Source organism: Pteropus alecto, unplaced genomic scaffold (genome assembly GCF_000325575.1).
Source record: "Pteropus alecto unplaced genomic scaffold, ASM32557v1 scaffold95, whole genome shotgun sequence".
Classification (NCBI taxonomy): Eukaryota; Metazoa; Chordata; class Mammalia; order Chiroptera; family Pteropodidae; genus Pteropus; species Pteropus alecto.
The window spans coordinates 4,651,656-4,671,492 of record NW_006441071.1 but is presented as its reverse complement, the minus strand read 5'-3'; the positions used below and the strand labels follow the sequence as shown (position 1 = coordinate 4,671,492).

Below are 19,837 nucleotides of genomic sequence, written 5' to 3'. Positions count from 1 at the left end.
CTCACTGTAACCCACTGAAATCTCCCTCAGCCTTTCTCTGTACCTAAAGGTACCAAAAAAAGAAAGTAGAAGGTATATAGAAGCCGAGTATTTGGTCAAATGAGAATCACACTATAATTTCTAATAGAAATTTTTTTGTTTCTATTACATAAAATTAAATGAGGCCTCCAAAAAGCTTTGAAGTTCAAGTCCTTTCCTACAGCTGTGACCAGCTTCAAACTGTGCTCTCAGTCAGGCAAACTGTATTCATTTTGTCACACGGACATAAAGGTTTGTAGTCATTTCTCAAGTATTTAATTATGCAGTTCATACTTTTGGCAGGTTTGTAAGGCGTCCTTCATGGCAGAAATACCATTTTGGATGTCCTGTTGCTCGAAGGTCATGATGGCCTGCAACACCACAATGGTACTGTAGCCCAAGGCATGGTACATACTGTTCTTAGCCCTGGGGGCAACATAGGGAATTAGTACATTTCAATACAACTGAGAAGCATTCAAGTCTTGTCTGGATGCAATCATGAGAAATCCTAATAAATGCATGTCTTGACTTTCAAAGTGATACTTCTTTACCATAATCACTGAAATAAAATGGACTTTGAGAGACAGGCCCTAAAACACTCAAGTACCAAGGACTTTCCAATTTAAGCCCACACAGGCAGCACAGAATGTTCCAGGTTGAAGCAGTGAGAGAAGATGCTTTTCCCTATTTGAACACAAGGGGGCAGCCTGTGGATTCATTTCTTAGGAAATGTTTCAAAGCAAACCAATTTTTCCCAGTCCAACAAGGGGAAGTGTACTGTCTTTAGCTCTGAATAAGTGCTAAAGTAAAAGCCACTGGAAATATATCTTGTGACAATTTCTGATGTGTTTTTCGAAAGACAAAGTCTCCTTTAAAATAATTCCCTCCCTTCTTCCAGCCAGAGGCCAAGATAAAGCAGGATTTCTGCAATAAGCTAGGTTGGCCACAGGGGGCCCTGACAAAAGAACATTTTAGACTCTATATCTAATTTAATCTAATCCCATTATCTGAGATTCCTGATTAAAATTCTTGATAATTCAAGTTATCAAGTTATGAGTGAGAATTAGATTCTTAAGGTCAGTTATTCTTAATGTGTGGCAGACACCCCAGATTCTCAGACTGTGAAAACCTCACCATTACTTTTCTCAAAACTTCTTAAATTATGTTATTTACAAGATTTAAAATATCAATGCACGGTTTTGTTCTTAATTCAAATATAGTGCATAACACTGCTGTGCGAAACAAATGAAAGCCAATTTATTCTTTTCCCTCATGGAAATAAAGAGTCTAAACATCCTTTGGTCATTTGCAGTTTGTCCTGAACAGTGAGGGGACTGGCTTTTCAAAAGAACCACAAGGAACAAGAACAGCCCAAAGTTAATCAGTAACTGTGGTTTTAAACCTCATATTTAAATCGAAAGTTCCTCCAAGAGGTAAAAAAGTATTCAAATAGGAAAAACATATGTTTAAGAGTGAAACATGCATAAAGATCAGAGAATACAAGACTCCACTAAATATAATACTAAATCGTTTATTCTCATTCCATACTATGTCCAGCTGAGTGTTACTGGCAGAAAAGGAAAAAAAAAAAAAAAGGAGACTTATTTGAATAAAAAAGGAAAGAGACAGCCATACAGGCTGAGAAAGGATAGACAAAGGAAGGAAAATGACAGGCCAACAAAAGGAGGTAGAGACAGAAGATGGAGAAGTCATTGAGAAAAAGGCAGGAGACAGGCAAGGTAGAGGCTGTGAGACAAGAGCTGGAAACAGCAAAAATGGACAATTTCCTTAGGCTGTGGCTTCATCATCCATTTTAACAACTGTTCCTAAGCTCTGAAATGCTAATTGAACAAGGTCTTCTAAATCTTAATAGAATTACCAGAGCAGCTTCTTAGTAGGTAAATTAATTTCTAAGATTTGAAGTCAATGACTGGAGTCATGTAACCCTACTGATCACTCAAAGGAATGAGATTCCCTCTTTTGTGCCCAGCTAACCTACTAGAAAATTATTATATGAGATCTAAGCTTCATCCAAGTAAGTGTGTATGAAGGCAAAACCTAAGAGTAAGTATTCCTGTCAAGTTATAGTCGCACTGTAGGGTTGAAGACTGTGGTCAAAGTGAGGCCTAGTAAGAAGACTGAGCATAGTTTTTGCTGCCACATCTTAAAAATATGCAGGTACTCTTAATTAAAATTAAGCTGTTTAACTTGTTTATCACATATATAAGGAATTCCAATAATATTTGTATTATCTTAAATTTTTTAGCATTTGAGCTTAGCATATTCTAGTAGTTCTTCTCATTCCCATTTCAAAGGAAACTTTTCTCAATTATATTTAAGCTTACCAGGAAATCCATAAAAAAATTTCACTGAAGAAAGCAAAATGAAGCTCTACAAAACTACATAAATGACACTATTTGAACAAGTACAGAAATTAAAATATGAGAAAGAATCGGAAATTGTCTACTGATTAAAGTTGAAAAGACAAATTTCTTAACTGAATATTAAAACTAACCAACAGTAAAGAGTCTCAGCCAAATATTCAGGTGGAAATACAGATAAGTTAACTAACAAGCATGACATCAAAGACAGAATCCTCAAAAACATCTGAAAAAAATATATTTTACCTAAAGGAAATAAAGTTAATTACCATGGTTGAAGCAATTCTAAGGCATCTGTAAATTTGTTATTTAGAAATAAGTTCAATGCTACAGCACATTCTTCCAGGCCACTCTCGAGATCCATCTTGACTGATGATGACCTAAAGGTTAAGAAAAAATATACAGAATTTCTATAGCTTTTACTATTAGCAAGTTGTCACAGGAAGGGAACGAGTGTGTGTGTGTGTGTGTGTGTACATACACATACTTTGGAGACAGAAAGACAGGCTAGAATTCTAACTCTGCCACTTAGTAGCAGTGTCTTGAACCTCCTAGAAATGAGCTAGGGAGCTGATTTTCTTATCTGTAAAATGGGAACACCACCACCTACTTCAGGAGCTATTGTAAGGACGGAATAAATGACAAATAATGCTTATAGTGGGCACTCAATAAATGATCCCCCAACTCCCCATCACTTCAAAGACCACAAGTGTAGGAACTACCTTTATTCATGGGGGAGCAGATATTATTTTGTTTTAGTTGGATTATATAGGGGGAGAAGTGTGTATCAGTGGAAAACTGAACTGTTTAGAGGAGACTCTTCCAGGTTATTTGCTTTTGATTCTATGGGAGCCACCTCACAACTCTGTGAATTGTAAGTAACTGATAAAAGTGCAAAGTAATTGTTGTCTATGGACATGTCAATTCTGCCCTGGCCAGTAGAGGTTCAGCTGACTACCCACTAGTGTGGAAAAAGCTGCTTATGCCTGAATTTGCATATCTATTTCAACATTGCTTTACACCATAAAAATTTGTGCTGTTTTCATTTCTCCTTTGAATCTGTTATAACAGCTGCCTGGTTCCTCATTGATCAATGAGTTAAGTAAAGTCTTTACCATGTGCTCATTTCTACATCTCTATGAGAGTCATGATTTTACCCTTTTTGGAAAATGATGTTAATTACTTATGATTGGTAAAAATTTTGCTCTTTAAAACTGGAGCCATCTCTAAAATATTTTGTGTAACAATTTTGAATAGAAAAATATTTCAGTAAGTAAATAAGCAATTTATTTAAAAGTACTTAAAGTTTAATTTCCATACCTCCAGCCTCTCCAAATTCAATCTTTGAAGCATAAAAACAAAATCTCACCAGTTACTCATCTACCAGAAATGAGTTCTGAAGGTTCTACAAGGAACAACCCTCTGCTAGCAAGACTTCTCATGACCGGTTCCTTCCTGTTATGCAGATCTCAGATCGAGAAGCACCAGCTCAGAGCTGCTTCACTGACCCTACCCCATCCTGACTCATATGTTTGCGCCATACCACTTATTACCATCCAAAGTATCCCATGCAGTATTTGTGGACATGTTTGTCTTTGTCTGTCTTTCTTCCCTAAGACAGAAATGCAATATTGTTGAACAGGTAGATGGGTGGATAGGTGGGTGGGCAGTTAGGTAGATCTGATCTGGGTAGAAACCTCATGCCTAGAGCTTAAAGGCACCTCTACTCTAGAGCAGTGCAGAAATGAGACAAGCTCTTGGTGGAGGAGTAGCTGAAGAGCTAAGAATTATAATGATTAATTTTGTGTCAACTTGACTGGGCTAAGGGATGTACAGACAGCTGGTAACACATTATTTCCAGGCGTGTCTATGACAGTGTTTCTAAAAGAGATTACCTTTTTAATTGGTGAAATGAGTAAAGCAGATGGACCTCCCCAATGTGGGTATACATCCAATCTATGCAAGGCCAGAACAGAAGAAAAAGCAGAGGAAAGGAGAGTTTGTGTGCTCTCCCTAAGCTGGGATATCCATCTTCCACTCTCTTGTGCTGCTGGTGCTTGAGCCTTCAGACTCACACTGAAATGCACCACTGGCTTTCCTAGCTCTGCAGATTGTAGATAACAGACTGTGGGACTTCTCAGCCTCCATTATCACATGAGCCAATGTCCATGATAAATCTCCTCATCTATATATCCTATTGGTCCTGTTTTTCTGGAGAACCCTGACAATACAGAACTGCTTTGCCCTTAAGTTTCCAGTAAATGAAGAGGTCAAATAATGCTAGAAGTTCACAAACCTATCTCAGGAAGATTTTTCACTAGATAGTTGCTTGATACCTCCCATCAGTCCATCACCAAATTCAGTCAGTGTTACTTCTTAAACATCTCTTGAATTTATCCTGTTTCACCTCTACTACCCAGTCTAACCTAGTCGACATTTGCTGCCTGGTGTCCACAGATACGTCTTACACCCATTTTCTACCCCTATCCCCTACTCTAATCAAATCTCTACCTAGAATTCATTCAACTAATATTTATTAAGCTCTAACTACATGTCAGGACTCTTCTAGGGGCTGGAAATACAACAATAAACAAGATGATAAGATCCTGGGCTTTCAAGGAGCTTTCATTCTCCTGGGAGTGCAGATTTAGACAAGAAGACTGGTAGTTGATTAAGATCATCTCAGAATGGGATGAATAATCTGGGAGAGACTGGTTTGGGAAGATGGGTGGGGTGAGACCCAACATTAATGAGGATGGTCATGCAAAGTTCTCCAAAAGGGTGACCTTTGAGTCTTGTAATACGGAGTCAGCCATGGCAATATTTAGGTTGAGGGGAGCGGGGAGGTTCTCAGCTGGGAATGTGGTGAGCAAGGCAGACAGTGGGAGAAAATAAGGACAGAAAGCAGACAGAAACCAGGAACCATAGTGACAGAGAAGATGGGTTTTATTCTAAGAACAAAGGAAATTTTTATCTCAGAAATCTCTACTCCCTTTCTAATCACCCCTTCCCTTCAACTATTACCTTTTCCAGTTTTACCGTCACCTGTTCTCTTAATCTTCACACACCGGCTCTCTCACATTACAGCTCATCTTTTATTATGAAGAAATGGGCTGTGAATAGATACTGGTCCTTTGGACAAACAACTAAATCTGTATCTCAGCTGGCCACACTCTGTCACCTAGGAGGATGCACTTAAATGCCCCAGCTTACACGGATAAATAAAAGTGGGAGCTTATCACCTCCAAACATAGTAAACTCAACCCTCCTAACAGTTTAGTAAGATGCTCACATGAAATTAAGACCGCCCCGCCCCCTGCTGCCACCTCCAGAATACTAGTCCTACCATGTGTTCTGCAAGGAATGACCAAGAGAACAAGTTGAATCTGGACCACAACTTCTCAAACATCTCTTGGATTCAGTTGTTCTCTCCATTTCCACTGTCATCACATTAAGTGTGACTCTTATCACTTCAAGTCTGAATTCCTAAACAGGCTCCAATAATGTTTTCCTGAGTGTTACTGCTTTGATGCAGTGGTTCTCAGACTTCGGCTTGCATTAGATTGAAACAGAAGACTTGTTAAAATATACTGCTGGGGCTGGCTCAAACATCAGAGTTCCTGACTCTAGGCCTAAGGGGTGCAGGGGACAACAAGCTTCCAAACAATACTAATTCTGTGCTTTAATTCATCCTGGATACCACTCACACTACTCCTCCTAAAACAGATGTTCAATCATATACTGCTTCCCCAGGTTAAGAATGTAAAATGGCTGCCCACATCTATCACATGAAGCTTAAACTCCTCTGCTTAACCCCACTCACTACAAGTGTCTAACCAGATTAGAGTGATGAACATGGCTATTTAAAAACAGCCAAGTATCTTGCAAGAGGCTTATCAACATGGCATCCTCTTCAAGCCTGACATGATGTAATGAAAATTCCTGGACTGGAAATCAAAAGTCAGCATTGTCATTCTCTAGTCATGGGACCTTCAGAAAGTCATTTAACTTCCCTGAGTCCACTGCCTCATCTTTGAAAAGCGTTCCCATTTCACAACATGTGCAGGAGAAACGAAGGCATAAAGGTCATATATAAGATAGTCAGATTGCCAGAATTTTATTATTTAAGACAATCTGAGGATATGTGCATGGTGAGGAGAGACGAGGACTATTACAGATCAAGGAAGCAGATAGAAAATAGAAATTCTGGATTCTTTACTAAGTATATCAAGGGAAAGTTTCTAGTTTATTCAGGGGCCCAGGACACCTTGTGCCCCAAGAGCTGCAATCAAAGAATTACAATACGTACTGATTCCACTGAAACTGTGGTCCTAGGGAACCAGATCTCAGCTCCCAAGACTATTTTCAATTATTTATTGGAGATTTTGTTTTTACTCTGTAAGAACTCACAATTCATATTGACTTACGTTGGGTAGAGAGATCATGGTGACTTTTTTCTCCTCTTTCCAAATTATTTAAACTCTGTTCATGTCATTTTTATGATGAAAATATTTATATAAATATTATAACACCAAAGTAATGTTTTAAAGACAAACAAAGAGGAAATTCTTCTCTTCACCACTTCTCAGCTCTGTAACCATGAACAACCACATCACCTTTTTAAGTTTCAGTTTCCTTATCTGTAAGACGGGGATAGTCAAGCCTGCTGTTACTACTGTACAAGATAACTGTAAAAATAAGGCAAGGTCATGGAAATAAAAGTATAAGCACTATATCTATTGAGGCACTAGTATAATTCTCCAGGAATATTCAGCTTCATGTGATAAGAACCACATATACAATCATACTTTCTGACAGAGCAAAGTTTCTCTGCATTTTGCTCATAATCTAAGGACCTACTGTTACCATACCTGATTCACAGGACCTGCTGATTAAAAAAAAAGGTAGAGAGGAGATTTTTATGATTTGTGTTAAAATGGATAAAAGCCTACAAAACCAATATATGATAATGCTGAGTTTCTCTAAATCACTTCTTACATTTTCACTGGCTTCTTTTAACTGATAAATCAATTATTTAAAATAATTGCCTTCTCAATTTAATAGCTATTAACATTTTAAAGTTGTCCAAAAGCACCTCTAATACAAACTTATTTTAAATCCACCTCTATGTAATAAAAGCTCAATAGTAATCAGTTTTTCAACTAAGGATAGGTAAGCATTGCAAATGTTGATGTATGTCAAAAATGTTACAGTAGCTACCTAAGAAACTCTCGGATGAGCTTGATGGTAACAACCATGAGAGAAGAACGTTTCCTCCTATTCCTCAAATTTACCTGAGGGAGATTTAGTGGGTGAACACTCCTGGACTCTCTCCCCTCTTTTCATTCCTTCCCTGGGATAGGAGTTATATGATTGGTAAATTGGGAAGAAAACTGGGCATGAGTGGTCCAGATCCTTTACTATAAGGAAAGAGGGCTCATAATAGTCTATACTTTCAGTGATGCAGTGAGCTAAGTAGGGCAGGGTCTACCCCACAACCATCACCATTTTCACAAGGGACACTTGCAAGTTAGGGCCTAAATCTCATTCAGGGCTGTGTCAAAAGCCCATTTCTCCATCCATAAGGTACATCCTCCAAGACTGGCTATAAAAATAATAAGGCTCGTGGTTTAAACTCTATATGTCTGACCCTTCTACTGATATCTCAACTGGTTTTAGACATAGGCTAAAAAGAGTTCTTTCAAAGCAAGAACTAAACACAGGGTTTATAGACACAGAATAATGTGAGAATTATGGTTTACTCTTCGGATACCTTTACTGACATGTGTGGGAGCATCCAGGGTTGTTTTCCAAGCAAATCTAAGATCCTATCTGTACAGAGGACTCCAGATCTCCCTGCCCTCGATAGCTTCAGGCCACTCTGCCTCAGCTCTATCAATTCATCCAGAAGCTCAGAGGTACCTATGGCTAAACAACCAAGCTACAGAGACTCCTGGTACAACTTCTTGTTAATAATCCCAGAAAGAAGAAGGAAGGATCCAAGTTCACAGTCTCTGGTGGGCTGTGTTAGAAGGTGAGACTTTTAGGCAAATCATTTAACCTCTCCAAGTTTCTCTTTCCTCATCTATAAAAGGATATGAAGACATGACAATACCAACTCAATAAGCATTAACAGTGCTGTTATGAGGAACACAAAAGACAGCACGAGGTAAAAATGCTACTTATAATGCAATAAAAGAATGAGGTAAATACTATTATTTTTGAAAAGAATAAAAGTGGCTAGTCTTTCTCCATGTGAACTGTGTTCATCCTTCACACTCAAACAGGAAAGCAGACTTCTGATCCAGGGCTACCCCAACGGGGCCACAGTACTTCATGTCATGACTATGTTAGTAGATCTGTTAATTAATGGGAAGAGTGGGATATTCATCAATTTTTATTATAAAGCACTTAGTCAAAAGTTAGAACATGATATATCAAATTCCTTTAAATTGCCTGCACTTTAATGTCTTTTCCTCCTCTCCTGATTTATTAATAAGCACAATTATATGAGCTGCTTTTTAATATCTCATTATCTCATTGGCATGGTTATAATTTAGCAATGCCGCAAAGGTCTCTAAATAAAATTCACTTGTTTTGAAATGGTTGCTATTTGGCAAAGACTGGCAACTACCCCTGGTTGATCCTACTTGTGAAGATGCTGGACAACCATAAGCAACAAAGCAGAAGCTCCTTAGGCTAATGTCAAATGAGTTAAGAAGAGGCAAGAAGAAAGAATAAAAGGTAAATACAGCAAGGAGGTGAGATGCATACAATAACCCTGCCTCAGCTTTTCTGAGCTCAGTTCATTGTTTTCCTTCTTAAACTAGGAGGGATCTTTCCAAGGACCCTTCTAAGACAAAGAAGAAGGTCAAAGAAATCTAGGTTGAATTCTATATATTAATGTCTGGGCATTCTTATTCTACTTTTCTTTAATTGTGGTAGAATAAACATAACATAAAATTTACCATCTTAACCATTTTTAAGCGCACAGTTCAGGAGTGTTATGTCCATTTACACTGTTGTGCAACCAATCTCCAGAATTCTCATCTTGCCAAACTGAAACCCTGTACCCATTAAACAACAACTCCCTCTAGCCTTCATTGTTTACTAACCAATTCAAGAGAGAGGGTCCCCTCTTCTCTCATAAGCACCTAGTCAAAATATGGCCATAACCTTAATGATTCAGCCACTGGAAAACCTCATCTCACTAAGCACCCTCTGGAACTCAGCCTCCTGAATGACCAGAATTCCCTGCGTAGCTCTAGGATTCTCCAACATGACCTTCATTAAGTAACTAAAGCTACCAATGGTTTGTGCCACGCTGAGCTGACAATCTAGGCTTCATAAGTGAAGGATTAAAATGTCTATAAGAGATTTGTGTCCTTTCTTTCAATCCTGAGACCCTAGACCACTCTCTGCTTCCTGCTTTTGATAAATATCTCAAGTAGATCAAGAGGACAAAATATACTGTATCTCAGAGATTTTAAAGCGGGCAACCTGTCATTATAACATTTCCCATGGAAAAAATATTTCTGAAGACCAAACATGTCTCTCAAATAATAAAGAAATGTGGTACACGGAGCAGGTGACACGACAGCTATGGGCCCGGGTGGAAAGTCTTTCCTCATTTTTCCAGAACTGACCTTAATACAACTGTTTCAACAACTAGTGTGTCAACAGATTTAGAGTGATGAACACAAAACTTGTGACTTTGTGTCAGTGCTGTCCTGTAAGGACACCGGCAATAAACTCAATCTCAAAAAATTTCAGAGTTGCACAACCTCTTAGTTAGCCACATGCTTCTCTGGGCATTAGGATCCTCGTATGGGAAGACTCTGTCATGGCTCTTCAAGTTGAATAACAATCGAAAGAAACCATGATTGTCATCACACTGTAAGACTAAACAAATGAGAGGGATTATAATCAGGGAGGCAACTGGGTTTATGAAAGGTGCATTGGCCAGAAAATGAGAAGACTGACCATTAAGTTGCAATTCAACCACTGCCTGGTTGTGGCACCTTGAGTATGTCATGTGACATCCAGTATTTCTTGTTTGTTAAATAGTGACCAAGGCTCTCTCCTTGACAGCCTGACAACTTTTTGTTAAGGAGCAAATACACTGGATATCTGTGGAGTGCAGAGTCACAGGAAAAGTAACACATCAGGTAGAGTGCTGTTTTGTTCTATGCAGTCTAACTACCTATACACTTGTCCAAGTCTGAAGCTCTGTTCCACTTTATAGATGTCCTTTTAGGCTGCTCCACAAAACATTTAAAAGTGCTTGTTTTTATTAACACATTAAAAGACCTGTTGATTAAAAGCCAGAGTAGAAATTTTCGTTTAATTTTCAAAATGAAAAAGGCCATGAAATCTACAAATATATATACTATATACTTGACTATGCCTCTAAATAATTTCTTAAATTTCCCCTCTGTTTCTTACTTTATATATCTTTTTGGGGGTGGAGGGGTTATTTGTTATTTTGTTTGTTTCTTTCTTTGTTTTGTATTTGTCAATTACAGTTGACATTCAATATTGTATTAGTTTCAGGCATACAACATAGCAATTAGACATTTGTATAACTTACGAAGTGATCCCCAAGATTAGTCTAGTAGCCATTTGACACCATAAATTACAATATCATTGACTATATTCCCTATGGTATACTTTACATCTCTGTGACTGTTTTTATAATGGACAATTTGTACTTCTTAATCCCTTCGCCTTTTTCACCCATTCCCCAAGCCCTCCCATCTGGCAACTGTCAGTTTGTTCTTCGTATTTTTTGAGTTTGTCTCTATTTTGTTTGTTCATTTATTTTGCTTTTTTAGATTCCACAGATAAGTGAAATCATATGGTATTTGTCTTTCTCTGTCTGACTTATTTTACTTAGCTTAATACTCTCTAGGTCCATTCATGTTGTTGCAAATCATAAGATTTCATGTTTTATGGCTGAATAATATTACATTGTATGTATGTGCCACTATTCTTTATTCAATTGTTTCTCAGTGGATACTTAGGTTGCTTCTATATCTTAGCTATTGTAAATGACACTGCAATAAACATAGAAGTACATATATCTTTTCAAATTAGTGTTTTGGATTTCTTCATATGAATAACCAGAAGTGGGACTGCTGGGTCATATGGTAGTTCTATTTTTAATTTTTTGAGGAATCATCATACTGTTTTCCATAGCAGCTGCACCAATTCACAATCTCACCAACAATGCACGAGGGTTCCCTTTTCTCCATATCCCCATGTCTCATTGTGGTTTTAATTTGCGTTCTCTGATGATTAGTGACATTGAATATCGTTTCATATGTTTATTGGCCATCTGCATGTCCTATCTAAAGAAATGTCTATTCAGGTCCTCTGCCTATTTTTTAATAAGATGATGTGTCTTTTCAGTGTTAAGTTGTATGAGTTTCTTATACATTCTGGATAGTAAGCCGTTATCAAATGTATCATTGGTGAATATCTCCTCCCATGATCTTTTAATGTATTGCTGAATTCGGTTTACTAATATTTTTGTTGAGGATTTTTGCATCCATGTTCATCAGAGTATTGAACTGTAAATTCCCTTTCTTTTTTTTTTGTAATGTCTTTGGTTTTGGAATCAGGGTAATGGTGGCTTTGTAAAATAAGACTGGGAGCCTTCCCTCCTCTTCAATTTTTTGGAATAGTATGAGAAGGATTAGTGTGAATTCTTCTTTGAATGTTTGGTGAAATTCACTTGTGAAGCTATCAGGTCCAAGACTTTTGTTTATTGGGAGTTTTTAGATTATTCAATTTTGGTAATAGTTACCAGTCTGTTCAGATTTTCTGTTTCTTCTTGATTCAGTCTTGGAAGATTGTATGTTTCTAGGAATTTACCCATTTCTTTGAGCCTGTCCAATTTGTTGGCATATAATTGTAGTATTTTCTTATAATCCTTTGTATTTCTGTGAGGTCAGTTATCACTTCTCTTTCATTTCTGAATTTCTTTATTTGGGTTCTCTCTCTTTTCTCCTTGATGAGTATGGTTAGAGATTTGTCAAGTCTGTTTATCTCTTTCAAAGAACCAGCTCTTGATTTCATTTTTATTGTTTTTAGACTATGTTTTGTGTATTTCTACTTTGATCTTTATTATTTCCTTCCTTCTACTCACTTTGGGTTTTGTTTGTTCTTTTTCTAGTTCCTTTAGGTATAATGTAGACTGTTTATTTGAGATTTTTCTTGTTTCCTGAGGTAGCTCTTTATTGCTATGAATAATCCTCTTAGAACTGCTTTCGCTGTGTTCCATAGACTTGAGGTTGCTGTATTTTCATTTTCATTTGTCTCAAGGTATCTTTTGATTTCTTCCTTGATCTCATTGTTAATACAGTCATTGTTTAGTATGTTATTTAGTCTCCATGTGTTTGTATGTTTTTGAGTTTTCTTATTGTAATTGAGTTCTAGTTTCATATTATTGTGATTAAAGATGATTGATAGGATTTCAGTCTTTTTAAATTTATTGAGACTAGTTTTGTGACCTGTCATGTGGTCTATCTTGGAAAATGTTCCATGTGAGCTTGTAAAGAACGTACATTCTGATGCTTTGGGGTGAAATGTTCTAAAAACATAAATTCAATCCATCTGGTCTAATGTGTCATTTAAGGTCACTTTTTTCTTATTGATTTTTCTGTCTCGATTACCTATCCATTCATGTCAACAGGATGTTAAAAAGTCCGCTACTATTACTGTATTGCTGTTGATCTCTCCCTTTATGTCCATGAATATTTGCTTATATTTTTAGGTGCTCCTACGTTGGGTGCATAAATATTTACAAGGGTTATATCCTTGTGTTGGATTGATATCTTTATCATTATATAATGTCCTTGTCTCTTATTATAGCCTTTGTTTTAAAGTCTATTTTGTCTGATACAAGTATTGCTACTCCTGCTTTTTTTTTTTCACATACATTTGCATGAAATATCTTTTTCCATCCCTTTACTTTCAGTCTGAGGTGAGTCTCTTGCAGGCAGCATATGTATGGGTCTTGTTTTCTTGTCCATTGAGCCACCCTATGTTTTTTGATTGAAGCATTTAATCCATTTATACTTAAAGTTATTATTAATAGTTATGTAGTTATTGCCATTTTATTATTCATATTTTTTCTTTTTCTTCTTTATCTTAAAGAAGTCCCCTTAATGTTTCTTATAATATTTGTTTGGTGGTGATGAACTCCTTTAGCTTTTTCTTGTCTGGGAAGATCGTTATCTGTCCTTGGATTCTAAATGAGAACCTTGTTGGGTAGAGTAATCTTGGTTATAGGTCCTTCCTTTTCATCACTTTGAATATTTTGTGCCAATCTCTTCTGGACTGCAACATTTATTTTGAGAAATCAGCTAATAACCTTATGGAAGCTTCCTTATAGGTAACTAACTGCTTTTCTCTTGTTGTTTTTAAGATTCTTTCTTTGTTGTTAACCTTTGGCATTTTAATGATGATGTGTCTTGGTGTAGAGCTCTTTGGGTTCATCTTGTTTGGAAATCTCTATGCTTCCTGGGCTTGTATGTCCATTTCCTTTGCCAGGTTAGGGAAGATTTCGGTTATTAGTTCTTCAAATACATTTTCAATCCCTTGCTCTCTCTTCTTCCTCTGGTACCCCTATGATATGAATGCTGTTATGCTTTATGTTGTCTCAGAGGTCCATTAAACTATTCTCATTTATTTATTTATTTTTATGTTGCTGCTCCAATTAGGTATTTTCTGCTACCTTGTCTTCCAAATCACTGATTCAATTGAATCTGCTGTTGATTCCATCTAATGTATTCTTCATTTCAGTTATTGTAGTCTTCATTTTTTGACTGGTTTTTTTTTTATGGTTTCTATCTTTAAGAAAACTCTCACTGAGTTCATCTAAGTTCTTACCCTAAGTTCACTGAGCATTCTTATAACCATGGTTTTGAACTCTGCATCTGATAGATTGTTTGCCTTCATTTCATTTAGTTCTTTTTCTTGAGTTTTGCCTTGTTCTTTCATTTGGGACATGCTTCTTTGTCTCCTCAAGGATTCTGGTTGCCTCCTTTTGTTTCTACATATTATATAGAGCTGCTCTGTCTCCCAGTCTTGGCAGGGTGATCTTATGTAGTAATGTCCTATAGGCCTCAATGGCACAGTCTCCCTGGTCTCCTGAACCGGGTATTCCAGGGATGTCCCTTGTGTAAATTGTGGGTGCCTTCTTGTTGTAGTTGAGTCTTAACTGCTGTTGGCACATCAATGGGTAGGACTGACCCTCAGGCTGACTGGCTATAAGGACTGGCCATGACCATAGCAGACTTGCTATTGTGTGGAGGCTGACCCCACAGAGTGGGATAAGCTGCAGCAAAGATCTGGTTCTTGCTGAGTCCATTCTTTGGGTGTGTCATTTGTGGACTAATTGGATGGTGCTCTAGTGTAGTCTGAAGTCAACCACCAGGTCTGTTTGTTCTGGGGCCTCTTTGGAGGAGCTCCAGTGCAGGCTCAGGTCAGCTGCTGCCTTTGCCTGGCTGGGGGACCCACCTGGTAAAAGCTATAAAGTGATCTGTGGTTGGTAGCTGCATGTGCTGGACTTGAAAGCATCTAAGAGAGACTATGCTGCAAACTGAGGCTTGCTGCCATTAGTGCCAAGCTAGGGGCGGCTTAGCAAGTGGTAAAGGGTATGCCGAGGCCAGCTGCTGCTTGTTTGGGGTTTGTGGACCTTTGAGGGATTTTAGGAAAGTCTGCAGCATAGGCCTAGACCTGCCACTTGTGAGGAACAGCTGCTGAAAGAGGTTCCAGCCTATGTACAAGTTGGGTAGCAAGTGTTCTCAGGGAATCACCAGGGTGGAGCGAGTGGCGCCTTAGCCAGTTTGATGGAGACTCAGATTTGGTGCCTGCAGGCAGGGTGCGGGGAGGGCTCAACAAAGAAACAATGGCATCTGCTAGCAATTCTATCCCATACTGACCTGCCCCTCCAGCTTTTGCCCTAAAACCAGATAATTCAGTTCCTCTCTGTATATCCTTGGAGGTTTTTAAGTTGCTGCCCCAGCAATGAAGCTCAGAGCAAGTGAGTCTGTGAGCGAGTAAGTCCATGCATGGACCCATTAAGAGAAAAACACCTGAGTTTCCAGCAGCACTCCATCTCACCTGAACAGAATTCCCACTGATTTTCAAAGCCAGATGTTGTGGGGATTCCTCTTTTCAGTACTGGTGGTCCGTGCTGAGGAGCCTAGTGTGGGGCTGGGACTCCTCACTCCTCAAGAGGAACTATACAATCAAGATATCCAGCGCAATTCTAAACCACTGCACATGGGTGCGGGACCAGACCATTTTGCATTTCTGCCTCTCCTACCAGACTTGATGGAACTCCTTTACATCCTTAATTATAGAAGTTCCATTCAGCTAGTCTTCAGGTGCTTCTCAAGGGTGGTTGGTTATCCTATAATTTAGTTGTAATTTTGACGTGGTCATGGGATGAGGCAAGCACAGTGTTAACCTGCTCTGCCATCTGAACCAGAACTTCCTTTACCTATCTTTAACATCTTCTTCTCTGACCCATTTCCATCTCAGAAACATATCTAAATCTTGCTCATATCTATTTAAAGTTAAAACAGCCAAAAAATATAACTTTTTTTGTTTTCTTGTTTTCTCTCAATTCTGTTTTCTCTCTTAAAACACAACTTCTCCCACTCTTCTTTCATACGCAAAAACTTCAAAAAGGAGTCGACACTCACTTTCCTTACTTTCCTCGCCCTTCACGCATCTTTAGCAACTGCAGCCTGGCTCCTGCCCCGACTAGCTTGAAACCCTCCAAACAAAAGTACAAACGCAAAGGATATTTTTTTAACCCACACGCATGTAGAACTTTGCAACATCTGCCTCTGTTGACCAGATTCCAGAACCCATCCCCACCCAAACCCCTTGCCCATGCTCCAGCCACTGTCTCATTGAGTCTGACTCTCTCACACACATCTTCTTAGGTCTTACTTGCACTCTCATTCCCTCAGCCATCCTTTCAGTGTTTGTATTCCCAAAAGACCCTTCTTCCGTTCTCTTCTCAATTGTTTCTCTCTTGGAAATGGCATTTGCAGTCACGACTTCGACAACTACCTATTGGTTGAAGATTTCCAGGCTACAGATTCAGCCCAGGGCTCCCTCTAAATGTCACACCCTTTATTTACTACTGCTTTCAGTAATATATTTTTTAGCTATTTTATTACAGCTTTCAAGCCCAGCAAGATAAATGTTGATGCAGTAGTTACCTAGGAAACTATCAGATGGGTTAGATGATAACTCTGAGGGAGGGACACATATTTCTGAAGAAAGCTCAGATTTCCATGAACAGGGCCACATGGAATAAAACAGTAATGTGGAAAAAAATGCCTTAAGATCCTTAAAAGTATTTTCAACTTCATCTCTATTCCTCAGTCTTTATATTATTGCATCCCTTCTTTATATTGTGAGGGTTGAGTCCTAAAACAAACTGCCAAGTCCATGAGTGTTATGAACACACTCACAAATAACTGAAATTTCAAATGTCAAATCCAAAATGCTAAAGATCTGCTGTATAATTTAAAGTTTAATAAACATTAAGGATAGATGCAAAGGACTTTCTCATGGTATAACTATTTCTCAAAATAGTTATAACTGAGTTGCCTTAATAACTGATAAAGGAACAACCTACATGTTTAAAAAGAAAAAAATGATTAATTCTGGAATGGGCAGGACCACAACAGCACTTATCAATTAAATGTGATATTATAAAAAAATATTTAATGGCAAGTAAAAATATCATGATATATTAAATTTCAAAATGGTTACCAAATAGTATACTTAATCTGATTCTAATTCAGCAAATAAAAAAATAATCTCTGTATATGCAGAGTCAAAAAAAGCATACATACTCCAAAAATAGTTATGGTAATAATACAATTTTATTCTCTCTCTTGTACTTTTCTATACTTCCTGAATTTTCTACAATGAATGTTTCTTAAAATGTACTTTTAAGCCAAGGATACGAGAAGAATATAAGTAGAAAAACATCATAATACAATATTCAATGAAAACCCTATGGTTACATCCATATCAAGAAACACAAGCCTAGGAAAAAGAGTGGAATGAAATATACCAAAATTCTAATAATCTGTATTAAAATGGTCATAATTTAACATATGGTTTATGTTTCGCCTTTCCTCTATTTTCTCCAATGCTTGGCAATGTGTTATATTATTTTATTATAAAATTAATGGTTAAAATTTTTTTAGATTAAATAATCTCAAAAGCTGTTTCTAAAAGCTGAATCTAGTTTTGTTTCTGCTTTTATCTAACAGTACCACCTACTCACTGAATTCCTTGGCAGTTCCACACCTCCTTCCCTCATTTGTAAAAAGGGCACTACACCTGTCCAGGTCTCTCTCCACCCCACAGGAGAGTAAAATACATAGCCCTGTTCTAACATCTATATAACAGTAAACCCAAGGGTTGGACTGCTCTCCCCTGGTCCCCTAGGGATGCCCGCACCCCCTTCCTGACCTGCTCACATTAGATGATCTGTGCTGTCCAGACTCCTGTTTCACATGACATGATGCAAAGGAATGGCTGCTTGTTGCCATATCTGCACAAGAAGGCCTGTTAAGAAAAAAGGCAGAGAGAGGTTTTATTTCTTTGTCTTATAGGAAAAATCCACATAAATTCAAGTACATAACACAAGCCTTTCAACTATTTAGTACATCTCACCTCCATTTTTCAGCAATTTTGAAAACCAAGTATGTGGTTATGTGGTGAACATTCCTGAAATACAGTCCCAATAAACTTATTTTTCTTTTTATCATAGTACACACACACACAAAAAATTAACTGAAATCACTCCCAAAGCTCTCTACCCAAAGATAGCATTGTATTTGTATATATCCTTCCAGATCTTTTCTCAAATAAATCAATACATATATTTTATTAAAGTTGGTTATCGTAGAGGAGCAAAAATTTTTCCTTGATCACTTAGGGTCCCTGGCTGCATCTGAAGGAATTTATTTCCTGCCTTTAGGCAGAAAAGAGAGAGCTTTTTCTGCCTTTTATTGCTTCTTAATTGCTTCAGCTCCAAATAATTTTTATGTCAAAGAAGCCTATTTTGGGGTGACATATTCTGGTTTCCCTTATTATAATCTTAATTTATTGTGATTTTTTTTTCCTCTTGATAAATAGTTACTTTATTGTAGTAACTGTCTGCACAGAATTCTACAAAATGGAAATGGCTTAATTTGTTGCCCAGTCCTCATTTTGGGGCATGCAGTTTACTCTCAAGTTTTGCGACTACAAACAATACTGTAATAAGCCCCTTTATACCCTTGCCTGATTATTTCCTGAGGATAAATTCTCAAAATAAAGGGCATGTATTTTGTATCCTTTTTTAAATTAAATTTATTGGGGTGACATTGGTTAAAAAATTATATAGGCTTCAAGTGTACAATTCTATAACACATCTTCTGTATACCGCATTGTGTGTTCACCATCCCAAGTCAAATCGCTTTATGTCACAATATATTTGACCCCTTTTATTCTTTTCTACCTCCTCCCTTTCCTTCTGATAACTACTAAACTGTTGTTTGTGCCTGAGTTTTTGTCCGTTAGTCTTATTTGTTTGTTGCCTTCAGTTTTATAGTCCACATAACAGTGAAACCATATGCTTCTTGACTTTTTCCATCTAATTTCACTTAGCATGATATTCTTAAGAGCCACCTATGTTGTCGCAAATGGCAGTATTTCATCTTTTCTTATGGCTGAGTAACACATACAAACAGCCAAAAGATATATGAAAAGATGCTCAACCTCACTTGCTATTGGGGAAATGTCCATCAAAACCACAATGAGATACCACCTCACACCTGTTAGAATGGCTATCATCAACAGGACAAGTGTTGGAGAGGTTATAGGGAAAAAGAAACCCTCATACATTGCTGGTGAAGATGTAAAATAATGGTACACCCACTATAGAAAACTGCATGGAGGTTCCTCAAAAAACTCAGAATAGAATTACCATATGAACTAGCATTTCCTCCTCTGAGTATTCACCCCCAAAATTTGAAAACATTTATCTGTAAAGATATATGTACCCTGATGTTTATTGTAGCATTAATCACAGCAGCCAAGACATGGAAACAACTAAAGTGATCTCTGATAGATGACTGGATAAAGAAGACATGGTACATATATACAAGGTATCTTATTTTTTAATAAACTGTTTTATGTCCCTCACAGAGTGCTGAAGTGGCATAGAGGAGGTGAACACCAATCTGGTTTACAGACTCTTAGGCTACTTTATTGACCCAGAGCCACCTCTACAGACACACATGGAGACAGGGCTACTCAAGAGAAAGAAATTCCCACAGAGTTCAAGAATAAGCCCTCCCTGCATTGTAGTAGAATCAGCAATCTCCTTCTGCTCCACTCACTTAAGA

The 19,837-nt window shown here is 37.6% G+C and overlaps 1 protein-coding gene across 2 annotated transcripts in view; it reads right to left on the bottom strand.

Annotated features, from left to right (window-relative positions):
• Positions 1–19,837, bottom strand: part of TTC39B (tetratricopeptide repeat domain 39B) — a 122,578-nt gene that overhangs the window by 48,275 nt on the left and 54,466 nt on the right. For both annotated transcript variants that reach the window (XM_006918356.3, XM_015594556.2), the window contains 3 exons: positions 17,916–18,011; positions 2,669–2,779; positions 313–444 (listed from right to left, as the gene is read on the bottom strand). In XM_006918356.3, the coding sequence (XP_006918418.1) occupies positions 313–444; positions 2,669–2,779; positions 17,916–18,011 (339 nt within the window). The remainder of the gene's footprint in view (positions 1–312; positions 445–2,668; positions 2,780–17,915; positions 18,012–19,837) is intronic.